This window comes from Carcharhinus amblyrhynchos, chromosome 5 (genome assembly GCF_965287045.1).
Source record: "Carcharhinus amblyrhynchos chromosome 5, sCarAmb.v2.hapA, whole genome shotgun sequence".
Classification (NCBI taxonomy): Eukaryota; Metazoa; Chordata; class Chondrichthyes; order Carcharhiniformes; family Carcharhinidae; genus Carcharhinus; species Carcharhinus amblyrhynchos.
Window position 1 is genome coordinate 105,084,354 of NC_137328.1, and position 18,288 is coordinate 105,102,641.

At 44.7% G+C, this 18,288-nt stretch overlaps 1 protein-coding gene across 4 annotated transcripts in view; it reads right to left on the reverse strand.

The window, feature by feature from the left end:
• LOC145343265 (neurolysin, mitochondrial-like) overlaps window positions 1-17,605 on the reverse strand; it is a 44,227-nt gene extending 26,622 nt beyond the window's left edge. For 3 of the 4 annotated variants that reach the window (XM_080189386.1, XM_080189384.1, XM_080189387.1), the window contains exons 1-5: window positions 14,310-15,502; window positions 12,798-12,946; window positions 3,675-3,782; window positions 3,322-3,424; window positions 791-951 (exon numbers count right to left, since the gene is read on the reverse strand). In XM_080189386.1, the coding sequence (XP_080045512.1) occupies window positions 791-951; window positions 3,322-3,424; window positions 3,675-3,782; window positions 12,798-12,946; window positions 14,310-14,736 (948 nt within the window). In that variant the 5' untranslated portion in view covers window positions 14,737-15,502. Of the gene's footprint in view, window positions 1-790; window positions 952-3,321; window positions 3,425-3,674; window positions 3,783-12,797; window positions 12,947-14,309; window positions 15,503-17,185 lie in introns of those variants that run through there. The other variant, XM_080189385.1, reaches the window with a different exon arrangement.
• Window positions 17,606-18,288: the final 683 nt, after the last annotated feature.

Genomic DNA, 18,288 nt, shown 5'->3' on the forward strand with positions numbered 1-18,288 from the left:
GGTCTTGCCCTGGGTCTCTAGATTACTAGTCCAGTGACATTAGCACTGCACCACTGCCTCCCCGACTTGTATGGCTAGTCCAGTCAGTTTCTGGTCAATGGTAACGTCCAGAATGTTGATACTTGGGGATTCAGTGCTGATAATACTATTGACTGTTAAAGGGCAATGATTAGATTCTCTCTTGTTGGAGATGGTTCATTGTCTGGTATTTGTGTTGTACAAATATTACTTGCCACTTGTCTAAGCCTGGATATTATCCAGGTCTTGCTGTATTTGGACGTGGACTGCTTCAGTATCTGAGGGGTCACAAATGGTGTTGAATATTGTACAATCAGTCAACATCCCTACTTCAAGCCTTATAATGGAAAGAAGATCATTGATGAAGTAGCTGCAGATAACTGGGTTGAGGACACTACCCTGAGGAATTCCTGCAGTGATATCCCGGAACTGAGATTACTGACCTCCAGACACCACAATCCACAACCAACTTCCTTTGTACCAGGTACGAATCCAAACACAGTACTGTTGGAGTCCACTCTCAATTTTCATTGCAGAAATCTACACCGGATTTTAAAATCTATGAATTGTGCCCCAATTTAAATTCAAGCATTTTACTCCTAAATGATCATTTACAAGCATCAGTTCAGTGACTGCAACATAGAACAACAACAATTTATATTTAAGTAGCATCTTTAACATAATGAAACATCCCAAGATGCTTTGGCTCTGAATAGATTTCAGGAAATTAATATCCATTTAATCTTTCTGTAACGTTTCAACTTTGTCTTACCTCTTTACATTTGGAATTAAAAGCTATCTCCATTTTTCTTCTAGTTTCAGGGACATAACACTCTTTAACGATGGGCTTGTAGTCAGGGTACTTCAAGGTCACCTTGTATTTATTATCATCTGTTTTTTCCAAATCATCAAGAAAGTCATCTGCGAGGCCCCCTAATGAATAGCAGCCAAGCTATTTTTTACAGTTGCACATGGCAAAACAGATCATCAGAACATATTTAGATCTTAACATAAATGAAAATAAAACATCATCATCAATTGTGCTCTGCCCAAAGGCGGGTCCTTGGTTTATTGTATGCCTTTTGTCAGTGATCATTTGCCACTGCCTTCTAGTTTCAGGGACAGGGGAAGGAGGCAGGTCCTAAGTCTACCTCAGGCCGAACGAGAATCAGACCCACGCTATTGGTGTCATTCTGAATCACATTCTAGCCATCTAGCCAACTGACTTAACTGGCTCCAAATGAATAAAAAAGCAATTAAACCAAACTGATCCTCCAATAATGGACCTTTGTCCTATTTGGTCGTGAGAGGTATAGTTACGTGCATCTTTAGTCATATTAATAACATCTTAAAACCGTACTTCTTTATTCCCAAATTAATGTTCATTAATATATAAGTATAGATGAAACTTCATTGCTGCAAAGGTATCTTTTCATTTGACTTGTTTGAATATAAGGAGGTATGATATGTAAGTTTGCAGATGACAAAAGAATTGGTGGTGTGGTAAGTAGCGAGGAGCAAATCCTTAGATTATAGGATGTTATGGACAGGCTGGTTAGATGGGCAGAAGAATGGCAAATGGAATTTAACCCTGAAAAATGTGAGGTAATGCATTTTGGGACGGCTAGCAAGGCAAGGGAATACACAATGAATAACTGGACCCTAGGATGTACAGAGGGTCAGAGGGATCTTGGTGTGCGTGTCCACAGATGACTGAAGAGAGCAGGACATGTAGATAAGGTGGTTAAGAAGACATATGGAACAGTTGCCTTTATTAACTCAAGCATTAAATATAAGAGCAGGGAGGTTATGATGGAGCTGTATAAAACATTGGTTAGGCCACAACTGGAGTACTGTGTATAGCTCTGGATGCCATCCTATAGAAAGGAAGTGATTGCACCAGAGAAGGTGTGGATGTTACCTGGGCTGAAGCATTTCAGCTATCAGGGGAGATTGGATAGGCTGGAGTTGTTTGCCTTGGAGCAGACAAAGCTGACGGAGGACCTGATTGTGGTGCAAAATATTATGAAGGACATAGATAGGATGGATTGGAATGAATTTTTCTTCTTAGTAGAGAGGTCAATAACCAGGGAACATAGATTTGTTAAGGGGCAGGAAGTTTATAGAAGATGGGAGGAAAATCTTTTCACCCAGAAGGTAGTGGGAATCTAGACCTCTGCCTGAAAGGGTAATAGAGGTGGGAAACCTCACAACATCTGAGAAATATTTAGATGAGCACTTGAAATGCCATAGTATACAAGGCTATGGGCCAAGTGTTGGAAAATAGGATTAGAATAATAAGGTGCTTGATGGGTGGCGTGGACACAATGGCCGATAGGCTTCTTTCTGTGCTGTTAAACTCTATGACTCTATAATTAAAGGGCTTTACACCATAGTCTCTGTCCATAACTTATCCTCCCCCTCCGACAGCATGTCATCCTGCCATCGCAAATCACTGATGACTATGTCAGGGATGCGGAGGTGCCTGGAAGCTCTGGGGTGAGAGTCAAGGCTGGTCATGCAACTCAGGGGCACTGCCGGGGGACACATGAAGGGGACAGTGCCAAGGGGGTTCTGGCAGGTGGGTTAACCCTGCTCCGTTAGGGATGGTTCCCCTTATGTGAGGTGGGAGGGGAGAGTCCTGATGCCCATGAGGGGCAGGGGGTGCCCCTGTGCTTGGGGGTGGGATCACGATCTCTGTGGCATGACGGGGGGGGACCTTAAATGTAACTGTGAGATTGGGTGCCGTTTAAAAAGCCCATCCTGATCTCAGAATCCCGCCTTTGTTGTCATGTTTAGGCTCCACCCCTTGAGCTGGCTCTCTGATCCTTGTCAGCACTCTGAAATTGCACAGAGTGCTACTTAATCAGGTGAGCAAAGGCGTCTGCAAAGCCAGCAAAACACAGCTTTTCTTGTCTGATCCAGCGCTCTGTGCAATTTTGGGAAAATTCTGCCAACATTTTATTTACTTTCGATTCTGTTTGTTTTCTTTCTTTGTCCAGTTATCTTTCTGCATTTCTTTAATTTCCCCTAAAAATGTCTAGGACGAATTATTTCAACTGTTCACTTCCAAAATATGTGCCAGAAAATTCAGTGTAGCATTATAAGACTTACTTCACTTTTTACTGAAGTACAAACCCTAATGGAAGCATTAAATCAAGTGACCTGGAAAATATCTCAACATAAGCATCCAGTTACCAATTAAGAAAGAATTATTACTCCAAGTAGAATAAGTTTTCTCACCACCAAGTATATATCTGCAAGAAAGTTACCCACTACCCAGTCACAAACCATGGTTCATACCTAGTTCATCCCTGGTAAACAGGAGAACGGTAGTGTCCTCAATGAGATTCTTTTCAAAATCAATACAAAGCTCACTGATTTGTTTCTTGATGGTTTTGAGTTCCTGAGCAATACAAAAAGGATAAAATGTCAGTCAGTGTTATCCAATACTGAGCAACATAGATGTTTCTGCAATTATGACATTTAATATCACAGACCTTCTGAACTCAGTAACTGACTATCTGTATAAAGTTATGGCACACGATTCCAGATGGCTCTAATGATCCAATGTAATATTGCCAGTGGAATGTTAATATATTTGTAACTCATTTATGCGTATTTAGTACAGAAGATAATCACACTACTGAACCTACTGATTGGACTTCTTCTGTTAGGTGTAAACCAGCTCTTCTTCCCAGTTTCAGCAGTCTCTCCATGTACCGCTTGGCCTCTGGTTTCAGGGTCTCAGGATCACACTTTTGCTGTAATTGTGCATAAAGCAGGAATTTATTTCAGATCTTGAAAACTGGGGACAGGTGAGAGCTGCGAGTTCAAATAAAAATGATGCAAGAAATACAGAGTTATATTAAGTAGAGTGACACAGTGAGAGTGAACTGCACTTTGTAACAAGGCACTCAGTTCTTAAAAAATAGTCCAGTGCTTGGCAAGTTCTGCTTACGTTTTTCAAAACGGACACAACAAGCTCTGTGTTGTCCAACTGGAGAAGTGATGCAAGCAGAAGATGTAATTCTGTGTTATGTACTCACATTACATCAGATAATAAAGTCTTACATTTGTACAGCTTATTTCATAACCTCAATTACGTCCCAGTGCTTTACAGCACTTCTACACTGCAGACACTATTGCAACATTGGAAACACGGCAGTCAAGGTCTACCAGGCAGCAATGTGATGATAACCAGATCTGCTGTTTCAATTATGTTGATGGTGGAATAAATATTGTTAAGGCACCAAGAGCTTCTGCTCTTCTTCAAACAGGTCATAGTTACTTCACATCCTCCTTAGGGGAATTCGATTTAATGTCTTATCAACTCTTATTGTGTGGCACCCTGACAGTATTGCTCTAAGATGTTAGCCTAGATTTTGTCCTCAGGTTTCTGGATTGGCATTTCTAATTCAGGAATGAGAATGCTACCAACTAAATCACGACTGACATCTAGGGCTGGATTTTTGGGGAATCAGGCAGACTGAGCAGACCTGTAAAAATGGCAGGTGGGACCAAGATGTGGAAGCCTCATCTGCGTGTTAAACAGATCCAACAGAACCAACCCCAGTCTATCCAATCTCTCTTCATAACTGAAACTCTCCAGCCCAGGCAACATCCTGGTAAATCTCCTCTGCGTCCTTTCCCACGCTATCACATCCCTCCTATTGCAGTTCCAGAACTGCAAACAATACTCTAGCTGTGACCTACACATGACTTATACAGTTCCAGCATAACGTCCCTGACCTTAAACTCTATATCTTGATTAATAAGACAAGTATACCATATGTTTTCTTAGCAACTTTATCCACCTGTCTTGCTGCCTTAAGAGCCTGGGGTACACGTGCACCAAGGTCCCTCTGATCCTCAGTGCTTCCCAGTGTCCTGCCATTCACTATGTATTCCCTTGCCTTGTTCGTCCTGCCCAAGTGCATTACGTCACACTTACCTAGATTGAATTCCATTTGCCACTGATCAACTCATCTGACCATATCCTCCTGTAATTTAAGGCTCGCCTCCTCACTATTTACTGCCCCATCAATTTTTGTATCATCCATGAGCTTACTGATCAATCTTCCTACATTTAAGTCTAAATAATTTATATAAACCACAAACAGCAAGGGCCCAACACTGTTCCTTGTTAGACACCACTGGACGCAGGCTTCCAGTAAGAACAAGTCGATGATGTCAGATGCATTGCCCTTATCTACACACCTGGTCAGCTCTGCGAAAAATTCAATCAAGTTGATCTGACATGACCACCCCTTCACAAAACCATGCTGACGGTTCTTGATTAATCCCTGCCTCTCCAATGCAGATTAATTCTGTTTCTCAGAACTGCTTCCAGTAATTTCCCTACCATTCAGGTTAGACTGACTGGCCTGTAGTTTCCTGGTTTATCCCTTCCACCCTTCCTGAAAAGTAAAATGGTCACTATAGTCCCAGGTGACCATAGGCTAACTGGTAGTGATCTAACCAGAGGAACACCACACCTGAGTGCAGAGGCAAGGTTGAGAAATCTGGGCGGTAGGGGAATTCAACCCGCTGTTGGTCTTACTCTGTGTCACAAGCCAGCTGTCCAGCTAATTGAGCTAAACCCAGTCCACTGTGGCCAAATCATGTCTGATCTTAATAAAATCAGAGGTAGAGAACAGTAAAGAAAATAGAATGAAAACAAAGGGGTCAAGGTGGGGTAGAGCGAATCAGCTGAAGTTGTTAAATTCGATGTTGAGACCGGAAGGCTGTAAAGTGCCTAGCCGAAAGGTGAGAAGCTGTTCCTCCAGTTTATATCGAGCTCCACTGGAACACTGTAGCAGGCCAAGGACAGACATGTGGACATGGGAGTAGGATCATGTGTTAAAATGGCAAGCAACCGGAAAGTCAGGGCCCTGATTGCGCACAGACCGAAGGTGCTCAGCAAAGCGATCACCCAATCTACGCTTGGTCTCTCAGATACAGAGGAGACCACATTGGGAGCAACGAATGCAATACACCAAATTGAAAGAGGTGCAAGGGAAACGCTGCTTAACCTGTTATGAATGCTTTGGACCTTGGACGGTAAGCATAGAAGAGGTAAAGGGGCAGGTGTTACACCTTCTAAAATTTCACAGGAAGATGCCATGAGTGACGGGAGAGATGTGGGTATAGTGGAAGAGTGGACTAAGTTATCCCCGAGGGAACGGCCTCTGCAGAATGTTGACAGAGGGAGTGAAGGAAAAATGTGTTTGGTGGTGGCATCATGTTGGAGTTGGCAAAAATGGCAGAGGATTATGCTTTGCCTGTGGAGACTGAACAAAGAACAAAGAACAACACAGCACGGGAAACAGGCCCTTCGGCCCAACGAGCCCGCGCCGCCATCCCATTGTCTCAGTGACCTATTCATGATTTTAGTCTACGCCTAATGTGCGAGGATCAGGGAGGTCCAATATAGGGACAATTTGTTACCCAATCAATCAGCCTAAAAGCACATCTTTGGGATGTGGGAGGAAACCAGAGCACCCGGAGGAAACCCACGCAACCACGGGGAGAACGTGCAAACTCCCACAGACACAGGCCCAAATCCATGTGTCCGCACAGCAACAGAGATAGTCTCTGAGCTGTCATGTTGCCCTCGAGATGGTCCAGTTTAAGCACACTAACGACATGAAGCAATAGGCAACTCCCGAAGCAACATCCAAGAGCAGCCCACTACAACCTGCCGCATGCATGCCCCTTGCTGGTCAACAAGGTGGACTTAAATGCCTGTGGAGACAAAAAATTCATTATTAAACAGGCAAAGACTGTAACATCCCTGAGGCAAAAACGTAATCCCAAGCCTACAATGTTTAGTAAGGTCTGCTATATCCCCCTATATGTAGACCGCTCATGTGGCTAAGTGACTCTTAAACAACCCTAGCGTGCCTGCTTCCACCACCTTACTCGGCAGTGCATTCCACACCCCCACTACCCTTTGCGTGAAAAACTGCCCTCTAATATTTGTCTTATACCTAGCCCCCCTCACCCTAAGCCCGTGACCCCTCGTTCTATCCATTTCTAATAGCGGAAAAAGCTTACCACCATTTACTCTATCTATCCCCTTCATAATCTTATAAACCTCTATTAGATCCCCCCTCAGCCGACGTCTCTCAAGGGAAAACAGCCCAAGTTCGTTCAATCTTTCCTCGTAAGACAGCCCTTCCATACCAGGCAGCATCCTGGTAAATCGCCTCTGCACTCTCTCCAGGATCTCTACATCCTTCCGGTAGTACGGCGACCAGAACTGGACGCAGTACTCCAAGTGAGGCCTAACCAACGTTCTATACAACTGCAACATCAGACTCCTACTCTTATATTCTATACCCCTTCCTATGAAGGCTAACATACCATACGCTTTCCTCATCACATTCTGCACCTGCACCGACACCTTCAGGGACTTGTGCACTTGCACCCCCAGGTCTCTCTGCGTATCTATACTCCGGATAGTTCTACCTTTTATCGTATAACTCCGCTCCACATTATTCCGGCCAAAGTGCATCACCTCGCATTTCTCCGGATTAAATTTCATTTGCCATCTATCTGCCCAATCTACCAGCCTGTCTATGTCCTGTTGCATTGCCAGGCACTGCTCCTCAGTACCCGCCAATCCAACCATCTTAGTGTCACCAGCAAATTTGCTGATCACACCACCTACCCCCTCTTCCAAGTCATTAATATATACCACAAATAGAAGAGGTCCTAGTACCGAGCCCTGCGGCACACCACTGGTGACAGACCTCCAATTGGAAAAGGAGCCTTCCACTACTACCCGCTGTCTCCTCCTCCCAAGCCAGTTCTCCACCCATCCACATACCTGGCCTTGTATCCCATGAGCCTTCACCTTTTCTATCAGCCTACCATGAGGGACCTTGTCAAACGCCTTACTGAAATCCATATAGACGACATCAACGGCTTGTCCTTCGTCAGCCGTTTTTGTCACCTCTTCAAAAAATTCCACTAGATTCATAAGGCACGACCTCCCTGTAACGAAGCCATGCTGCGTATCCCTGATCAGATTGCAGCGCTCCAGATGTTCATACATCCTATCCTTGAGGATCCTCTCCATTAGCTTGCCTATAACTGAAGTCAAGCTCACCGGCCTATAATTCCCTGGGTTATCCCTCTGACCCTTTTTAAACAACGGTACTACATTTGCAATCCGCCAATCCTCTGGGACCTCACCTGTGTCCAAAGAAGAGACAAAGATTTGCGTCAGAGGCCCAGCAATTTCATCCCTCACCTCCCTTAGCAGCCTGGGATAGATGCCATCAGGCCCCGGAGATTTATCCGTCTTTATACTGTCTAAAAGTCCCAACACCTCTTCCCTCGTGATGACTATTTCCCTCAACGGATCCTCAAACTCCTCAAGCACAGCACCAGACATCAGGCCCCTCTCCTGCGTGAATACCGACGCAAAGTATTCATTCAAGATCTCCCCCATTCCCCCAGGCTCCAAGCATAGTTCCCCTCCTCTGTCCCTGAGAGGACCAATCTTCCCTCTAACCATCCTTTTGTTTCTAACATAGGAGTAAAATGCCTTAGGATTTTCCTTAATCCTACCCGCCAAAGCCATTTCGTGGCCCCTTTTTGCCTTTCTGATGCCCCTTTTAAGTTCTCTCCTACATTCTCTGCATTCTTCTAACGCTATCTCTGTCCTCAAATGCCTAGATCTAATGTACGCCTCCCTCTTCCTCCTGACCAGGTCCTCAATATCCCTAGTTACCCACGGCTCTCTAATCCTACCGTTCCCATCCTTCCTCTTGACCGGCACATGTCTTTCCTGCAAAGATTTTAGTTTTCCCTTGAGAGACTCCCACATACCCAGCGTCGACCTGCCATCAAACAGCTTACCCCAGTCCGTATCTTTAAGATCCTGCCTAATCCGGTTGTATCTAGCCCTCCCCCAGTTTAACATCCTCCCCTTAGGACAGGCTTCATCTTTATCCATTAATATCTTAAACCAGACAGAGTTGTGGTCACTGTTAGCCACATGCTCTCCTACTTCAACGTCAACCACCTGCCCAGGCTCATTCCCCAGAACCAAGTCCAGTATAGCCCCCTCTCTGGTCGGGCTATCCACATACTGCTCCAGGGATCCTTCCATTACACACTGTACAAATTCCTCCCCGTCAGCACCCTCTGATCTCGGCACCTTCCAATCTACCCCGGGGAGATTAAAATCTCCCACTACCACCACCCTATTCTTCCTGCACTTATCTAGAACGTCCCTGCTTATCCCTTCTTCCACAGCCCTCGGGCTGTTGGGCGGTCTGTAGTACACACCCAACATAGTAACATCTCCCTTCCTATTCCTCAACTCCACCCATAGCGACTCGATTCCTATATCCTCTATACCTCCCTCCCTCTGCATTGCTATGATGCAATCCTTAACTAACAACGCCACTCCCCCACCTCTCAGCGACCCACCCCTATCACGCCTGAAGCACTTATACCCAGGAACATTCAACTGCCAGTCCTGCCCTTCCTTTAACCAAGTCTCTGTCACCGCCACCACTTCCAACTTCCTTTCGAACATTAATGCCTTCAGTTCATCTGTTTTGCCAGTCACACTCCTAGCATTGAAACACATGCACCGAAGACCCTCAGAAACAATCCGATCCTTCTTCCTACCCTCCGGGCTTACCCTATCCCCAATCCCAGTTCCGTCCACCTCCCCACCCCCTGGTGGGGTGAAATGTGAGAACGAAGGGGGCTCTATCCTTGTTCTGAGAAGGAATGCGGCGTGGGAGATGGACTGCACGTTATTGAGGGTCCTGTCACCAAATGTAGCTGGGACTCCATGGTTGAGGAAAAAGGAGCACATATGGAGAGAGGCTGAATAAACTAGGCTTGTACTCGTTAGAGTTTAGAAGAATGAGGGGAGATCTCATTGAGACGTATAAGATGATGAATGGGATGGATAGGATAGAGGTGGAGAGACTCTTCCCACTCAGAAAGGACAGTAGGACTAGGGGGCACAGCCTCAAGATAAAGGGGGGGCGGTTTAGAACGGAGTTGAGGAGGAACTTCTTCACTCAAAGGGTGGTGAATCTCTGGAATTCTCTGCCCATTGAGGTGGTGGAGGCTGCCTTGCTTAAAATATTTTTAAGACGTGGGTTGATGGGTTTTTGATAAGCGAGGGGATTAAGGGTTATGGGGAGAGGGCGGGAATGTGGAACTGAGTCACGTCAGATCAGCCATGATCTTATTGAATGGCGGGGCAGGCTCGAAGGGCTGGATGGCCTACTCCTGCTCCTATTTCTTATGTTCTTATATTAGAAGCACCACTTTAGAAAGTGGCATCACCGGAACAAATGCGACAGAGGCGAAGGACTGAGAGGAAGGAATGGAGTCCTTAGAGGGTGTGGGGTGTGAAGAGTTACAGTCCAGGTCGCTGTGGGAGTCAGTGAGTTTGTAATGGATATTGGTATTGCCCGAAATGAGACAGAAAGGTCAAGGAGGGGAAGTGTCTGAGATGGTCCAGGTGAAGGCGATGGAGGGGGTGGAAACTAGAAGCGAAGTTGATGAATTTTGAGAGGTCAGGGCGAGAGCATGAAGTGGCACCAAAATAATCATCGATTAACCAATAAAGGAGTTGTGGGAGGGGACCTGGACAGGCCTGGAACAAGGAATGTTCCACATACCCCATAAAAAGACGAGTGTAGCTAGGACCCATGCGGGTACCCATTGCTATTCCTTTGATTTGGAGAAAGTGGGATGAGTTAAAGGAGAAGTTATTGAGAGACAGAACAAGTTCAGCCGGGCGGAGGAAAGCAGTGGTGATGGATGGGAATTGTTCAGGCTCCTTTTCAAGAAAGAAGCAAAGAGCTCTCAGGCCATCCTAGTGTGGGTTGGAGGTGTAGAGTGATTGCACATCCATGATGAATAGGAGGCAGTTAGGGCCTACAAACTGTCAATACGACACAGGGCATCAGAGGAATCCAGGATGTAGATGGGGAGGGAATCAAGGTAAGAGGGAAAAAGTTCAGTGGGGCAAGAGAATGCTAACACAATGGGCCTACCAGGACAGTCCTTTCTGTAGGATTTTACTTTCCAAAATCTTTCTTAACCAGCCCTTTTTGTCATTTGCCCATGTTTGTGGCTGCCTGTGAAGGTCTGGCCAGCTTGAAGCAAAAACTGGTTCCAACGTGGCACTGCAGAGTTAGGAAATTTTCTGACTCAAGTTACTCCTTTCTGTAGCAAAACTCCATCCCCTAGTGTGGTGAATGCTGTGCTGCAGAACAAGACACTCTCTAAAACATATTGTCATAGAGTCATAGAAGTTTACAGCATGGAAACAGGCCCTTCGGCCCAACTTGTCCATGCCACCCCTTTTGTTTTAAATCCTTAAGCTAATCTCAATTGCCCGCATTTGGCCCATATTCCTCTATACCCTTCATACCCATGTAACTATATAAATACTTTTTAAAAGACAAAATTGTACCCGCCTCTACTACTGCCTCTGGCAGCTTGTTCAGACACTCACTACCACATGTCTGAAAAAATTACCCTTCTGGACACTTGTATCTCTCCCCTCTCACCTTAAAGCTATACCCTCTAGTTTTAGATTCCCCGTCTTTGGGAAAAGATATTGACCATCTAGCTGATCTATGCCCCTCATTATTTTATAAACCTCTATATGATCACCCATCAATCTCCTACGCTCCAGAGAAAAAAGTCCCAGTCTATCCAGCCTCTCCTTATAACTCAATCCATCAAGTCCTGGTAGTATCCTAGTAAATCTTTTCTGCACTCTGAGCCACGACAGATCAGCCATGATCTTACTGAATGGCGGGGCAGGCTCGAAGGGCTAGATGGCCTACTCTTGCTCCTATTTCTTATGTTCTTATGTTCTTCCTAGTTTAATAATATCCTTTCTATAATAGGGTAACTAGGATTGCACACATATTGTGTTTCTGATAAAACACCTTCCTTTGTTTCAGTAGATGTGATTCTAAAGTGCGCTCATGCAATAACTTCATTGTGGATCAGGGTCAAAAATACAGTAATGATTAAAAACTGAACTAACTCTTATTTGATGAAACAACATAGCTTATTAATATTAAAAGTTGAATGAATATATCAATTTTTTCATCCTCCCTCCCCACTGGTAGATGCAGGAGGGATATTCCCGATGACGGGGGGGAATCCAGAACCAGGGGTCACATTCTGAGAATTCAGATAGACCATTTAGGACAGAGGTGATAGATATTTCTTTACCCAAGGAGTGGTGAGCCTGTAAAATTCATTACCACAGGAAGTAGTTGATGCCAAAACATTGAATGTATTCAAGAGGGAGCTAGATATAGCATTTGGAGGGAATGGGATTAAAGAATATGAGGAGAAAGCAGGATTAGGCTATTGAGTTGGATGATCAGCCATGATTGTAATATATGGCGGAGCAGGCTCGAAGGGTGAAATGTCCTCCTCCTGCTCCTCTCTTCTATGCTTTTATGTTTAATCTCTTCCTTATTCCTGATATCCTAAATGCTGCCGCCACCAATCCTGCTGATGGCTCAGAGTTTGTCCATAAAGACTGGTCATCGATTACATAAATGAGTAAAGGTGCAGGTTTCTAACTGATCATTTTAAGGTCATACTCCTAGGAATCGTTCCCATTGAGCAAGTAATTTTGTTTTACTTCAAGTCAGAAAATTAGCACTTTCGCTCAGTTACTAGGACGTAATAATAAGGTTGCACCTTTCAACTGAAATCTAGGGCAGCTGTCACTATGTTAAAATATAGGTCAAAGCGTTCACCTGTAGAGCCTGAATCCGTTGAAAGACATCAGATCTCATAGACATGTCCACGTCAAAGTCTGAAAGCTTTTTGTCTGCCTCAGTGCTGGCAGCACGCACATCTTTGTGCACAGAAACATGTTTTAGAAAAGTCAGGTTGCTCTCATCCACTGAAAGAGAAAGGAAATAAGGATGATGGTATGTTTGGGAAAATATATTCTACTATCTGACTATGAGCAGTGGGTGATCAAAAAATTGTTATGTTGATATATAGATCTTTATTATTCTCTCAGGAATACCTCAAAGCACTTCACGTGAAACTTTAAGTGAATAATTTGTGCTAGCCAGGAAAACAAGTATCACTTTGCCAAAACTGAAATCGGTTATGTTCAGTTTAATGGATTAAGTGAAAATTGATACCTTAACAACACTTGCCTCAAATTAATTCATTAACAGGAAGATAATTAAGGCTCAAATTAAGTAACATTAAGCCGAGTGCGTGATAGGAACAATAAGTAGGAGGAGGAATTAATAAGAGTTTCAGAGTTTCATTATGCAATTTTGAAAGCTGGATAAAATGTCATTGCATCGCTATAAAAGCATTTTAATACGCAGTGCTTTTTCGCATTGCTGCACTTTCATTTTCCAAAATAAACTTTGTTTTACCTAATAGTTCCTAATAGGAATTGGTGGTAATATGCTGCCTCACCCACAAAGGCTCCAGTTACAGGAGGTAATATGATTGGGATGACATTAAAGAACTAATACATCGTCACTGGAAGGTTTACACCAAGGCCCAGGATTTCCTGGAGATGTGCAATTTTATTGGTGGAATTGCTTCATAGAAAACATTTCATTGTGCAGAAGAAAGCGGAAATTAAGTTGCCTTCAGGAAACTAGGACAGTTTCATGAAAAGTAGTCAACTGTGCTACAGTGGCACAGTCGTTAGCATGCTGCCTCACAGTGCCAGTGACCCAGGTCCAACTCCGGCCTCGGGTCACTGTCTGTGTGGAGTTTGCATATTCTCCCCATGTCTGCGTGGGTTTCCTCCAGGTGCTCCAATTTCTTCCCACAATCCAAAGATGTGTTGGTTAGGCTGATTGGCCATGCTAAATTGCCTGTTAATGTCGGGGGTTTAGGAGGTTAATTGTATGGGATTACGGGGATAGGACCTGAGTGAGATTGTTGTCAGTGCAGGCTCGATGGGCCAAAGGGCCTCCTTCTGCACTGTAGATTCTATAACCAACTTTTGACACTGATGACGTAGGGGTGCTTTGTTAATATTAACGGTACTTCATGTTTCACCACATAAATCTTATTATTATTAAGGTGTCTTAGTACCGACTTATGAGTTGGATTGGGTCAGTTATGTAGACTTATGAGTTGGATTGGGTCAGTTATGTAGAAAGCTTAATTCAACCATTGCAGGTATAATGTTGAGACAGTGAAATTCAGTGCGGGTTGGATTGATTGGTTAACCATTTTAACTCAAACTCAGCCGCAGCATTCTTATTTATTGTCTGATGACTTACCAGCATACTCAACTGTCACATCCGCTAGAGCCTTCAACGTGTTTTCATATGTGACTTCATTAAGATCTAATGCTCCAACTCTGTCATACACTTTCTTGGTCTTACAAATGACAGCATCTGTCTGAAATTTCACTTGATCTGGTGTTAGATCCCATCGCAACCGGTTCATGGTTATTACTTTGGATGAATTTGTTTGAGAGTCAGGAAGTTTCTGAAGCCACTGTGGAGCAAGCCTGTGAACACAACCTTTCAGAAAATAAAGTAAAAACCATTTTGAATGGATAAGCAGTTTGTACATATTTTCCATAAAAATTGACACTTTGGGGTGCATAAAATGTAACGTATATTTTCTCATACTCGTTAAAAAATTCCTAGACTTCAATTCATTTCTGCTACTCAAAAGTGCATTACTTTTTTGTTTGATCATGCAAGATTCCTTTGATGGTTCAGTAGGTAAATGAAGTGCACAATGTGATACTGATCCCAACAGGCCATGAAGTTCCTAGTTTCTGGTAAGGAAGGCTCTGTTTAGATAACTGCACAATATCTAGTAGCCATTACAATTCGCTTCAATAAATCAGGCTGATATAAAGCAAAGTCAATTAAGCCTCTCACTGCGATCCAGTGCTGTCTTCTGAAAACATGTACCAACTCGGAAGGCTAGGTGATCTGAATGATCCATGATAATTATATGTTTGCTTTGGCTCTGAACTGGTTGAGGTCTGCTGCCTATGAATCCTTGCATGATCACAGAGGAGAGGAAAAGAGGAAGACCTACAGTTGTTAAAAACTTCCCTACACTACGGTCTTTAAGAAGGAATCAGAAATAGTAGGGCCCAATAGTTCAAAATGTGTTACTGTTTCTTAACACACTAATTAACCAAGTAGCAATGACAAACACTTGCAAATTCACCAGTGATAAACAAGTTGCTATCAACAGATTATTTTCTAAAAATCTAGACATTGTTCCACATCCCTTTCATGTGGAACAATGTGATCATATTACACAAAACCCGTTCTTTAGACAGTCAAGCTTACAAACTGTACCCAATAAAATCACATTATAGTATCGAACTTAAACATTACTGAAGAGGGCCATGTTACCAAAGTCCTTTTGCCAAACATGTTCAACAGAACAAATGCAAGAATGCCAAGTTCCAACATGATGACTTTACAATGAGGAATCAAAGGCTTCCCAATAAGAACGTAAGAAATAGGAGCAGGAGTAGGCCATCTAGCCCTTCGAGCCTGCCCCGCCATTCAATAAGATCATGGCTGATCTGTCGTGGCTCAGTTCCACATTCCCGCCCTCTCCTCATAACCCTTAATCCCCTCTCTTATCAAAAACCCATCAACCCGCGTCTTAAAAATATTTAGCGAGGTAGCCTCCACCACTTCAACGGGCAGAGAATTCCAGAGATTCACCACCCTTTGAGTGAAGAAGTTCCTCCTCAACTCCGTTCTAAACCGCCCCCCTTTTATCTTGAGGCTGTGCCCCCTAGTCCTACTGTCCTTTCTGAGCGGGGAGAGTCTCTCCACCTCTATCCTATCCATCCCATTCATCATCTTATATGTCTCAATAAGATCTCCCCTCATTCTTCTAAACTCTAACGAGTACAAGCCTAGTTTATTCAGCCTCTCTTCATAGCTCAACTCCTTCAACTCCGGCAACAGCCTAGTAAACCTCCTCTGCACTCCCTCCAAGGCCAAAATATCCTTGCGTAAGTATGGCGCCCAAAACTGCACACAGTACTCCAGCTGCAGCCTCACCAATGCCCTATACAGCCGCAGCAAACTCCAAGCTCCTGAGTAATTCAAAAAAGGTGCAAGGCTTGGTCCTATTTCTTTTATTTGCAGAGAACAGCATGGCAACATCCTGGCCAATCACAGTCAACTTGTCAACCAATCGACATCCTTTTCTCCTGTCATACCAATTGCTCTGATCATTTGAAATTTGGCATTTTTACATTTGGTCTGAGTGGAAGACGAAAAGCATCAGCTACATGCATCCAAATAAGTTTCAACTCCTCTGAGCACTGTCAAAAGAACTGACAGGAACATCAAGCCTCTAATCATCCAACCTTAAATCAGAGTCATAAAATCCCTACAGTGCAGAAAGAGGCCTTTCAGCCCATCAAACCTGCACCGACAACAATCCCACCCAAGCCTTATGCCTGTAACCACAAGTAACCTCTGTTAATCTTCCTGACACTAAAGGTCAATTCAGCATAGCCAATCACCTGCTCATTATTGGGCTGTGGGAGGAAACTGGAATGCCTGGAGAAAACCCAAGCAGACATGGAAGAAATGTGCAAAATCGACAGTTACCTGTGGCGCGGTGAGACAACAGTGTTACTCACTGTGCCATCGTGCTGCGCTTCATGTTGTTCAATGTCTTGTACCTTTAAACCCTCCCTCTTTGCCTTTGACCTTCCATCTCTCCTATATCTCTGGCAAGGGGTGGGGAGGAGGGCAAGTCCATACTTTTCTTTCAGCCTCTTCTGAAGAGGCTGCGGGAATTTCCAAGTTCAAAAGGAGCTGAACAATATGCAGACTATTGTTATCCCTGGCAACAAATGGTTAATTCTTCCCAATGGGTGATGAGGCCTGCAGTGGCAAACCAAGCTCAGAATCCCAACTCTGCAGTCAGGAACCCAAGCTATGTTCTTCCTTCCTTGAGGAAGCTCCTCCTTACAATCAGTTGTGAACATGGCCCAGCTCATCGTGCAAACCAGCCTCCCATCTACTGACTCTGCCTACGTTTCCCTCCGCCTTGGAAAAGCAGCCAGCATAATCAAGGATCTCACGCACCACTGACATTCTCCCTTCCACCTTCTCCCCTTGGGAAAAAGATACAAAAGTCTGAGAATACGTACCAATTGACTCAAGAACACCTTCTTCTCTGCTGCTGTCAGACTTTTAACTGTTTATCTTGCATTAAGCTGATCTTTCCCTGCACCCTAGCTATGACTGTAATACTATATTCTGCACTCTCTCCTTTCCTTCTCTATGTATGGTATGCTTTGTCTGTATAGCGCGCAAGAAACAATACTGTATGCTAGTACATGACAGCAATAAATCAAGTCAAAGCAAATCAAATTGAAAATCAAAACCAAATCCTTCACAGCCCCAGGTATTCAATAATGACTGTTTATGCCCTTTGACTGAGATCCAGACGCTTCACAGTAACCCGAATCAGTTGACGCCGGTACAGGTAATGTTAGTGATGTTGTCCAGGTCCACATTGTCCTCTCTCAGGTTCGGCAGTGCGCTCTCCACACACCGCGTCCTCGCTGCGCCAGCTGACCCCACTGCGCAGCCGCGCCCCACTAACCGGGTCGGCCCCGCGGTAGTGCGCCTGCGCAGCCGCAACGGCCCACTGACACGCGCAGCTCTGGAACTTTGTGTGAACGGCCGCGAGCGCAGAGAGAGAGAGTGAGTGAGAGCGCGCGGGCTGCAAGCTGAGCGCACAAGCAGCCTACAGTCACAGGCTGCAGTCTGAGCACGCAGGCTGCCTACAGTCACAGGCTGCAGACTGAGCACACAGGCAGCCTGAAGGCACAGGCTGCAGACGGAACACACCGCCTGCAGACACACGCACAGGCTGTGGACACAGGCAGGCTGCAGACGTAGGCTGCAGACTGAGCACACAGGCAGACTGCAGGCACAGGCTGCAGTCTAAGGACACAGGCGGTCTGCAGTCACAGACACACAGGCTGCAGTCTGAGGACATGGGCAGCCTGCAGACACAGCTGCGCACAGAGAGGCGCACACACACAGGCAGGCAGGCAGCTGCAGTCACAGACACACAGGAGGCATGCACAGCAAGAGAGGCATACATAAAGGGCGAGTGTGGAAAAGGTACTTTGACATTTTGTTTTGAGGGGGGGACACTGAGTTGCTGCACTCTCATTTGGACTGAGTCCTAGAATGATGAAAACGCAGGAGACCATTCAGCCTGTCGTATTGCGCCAGCTGC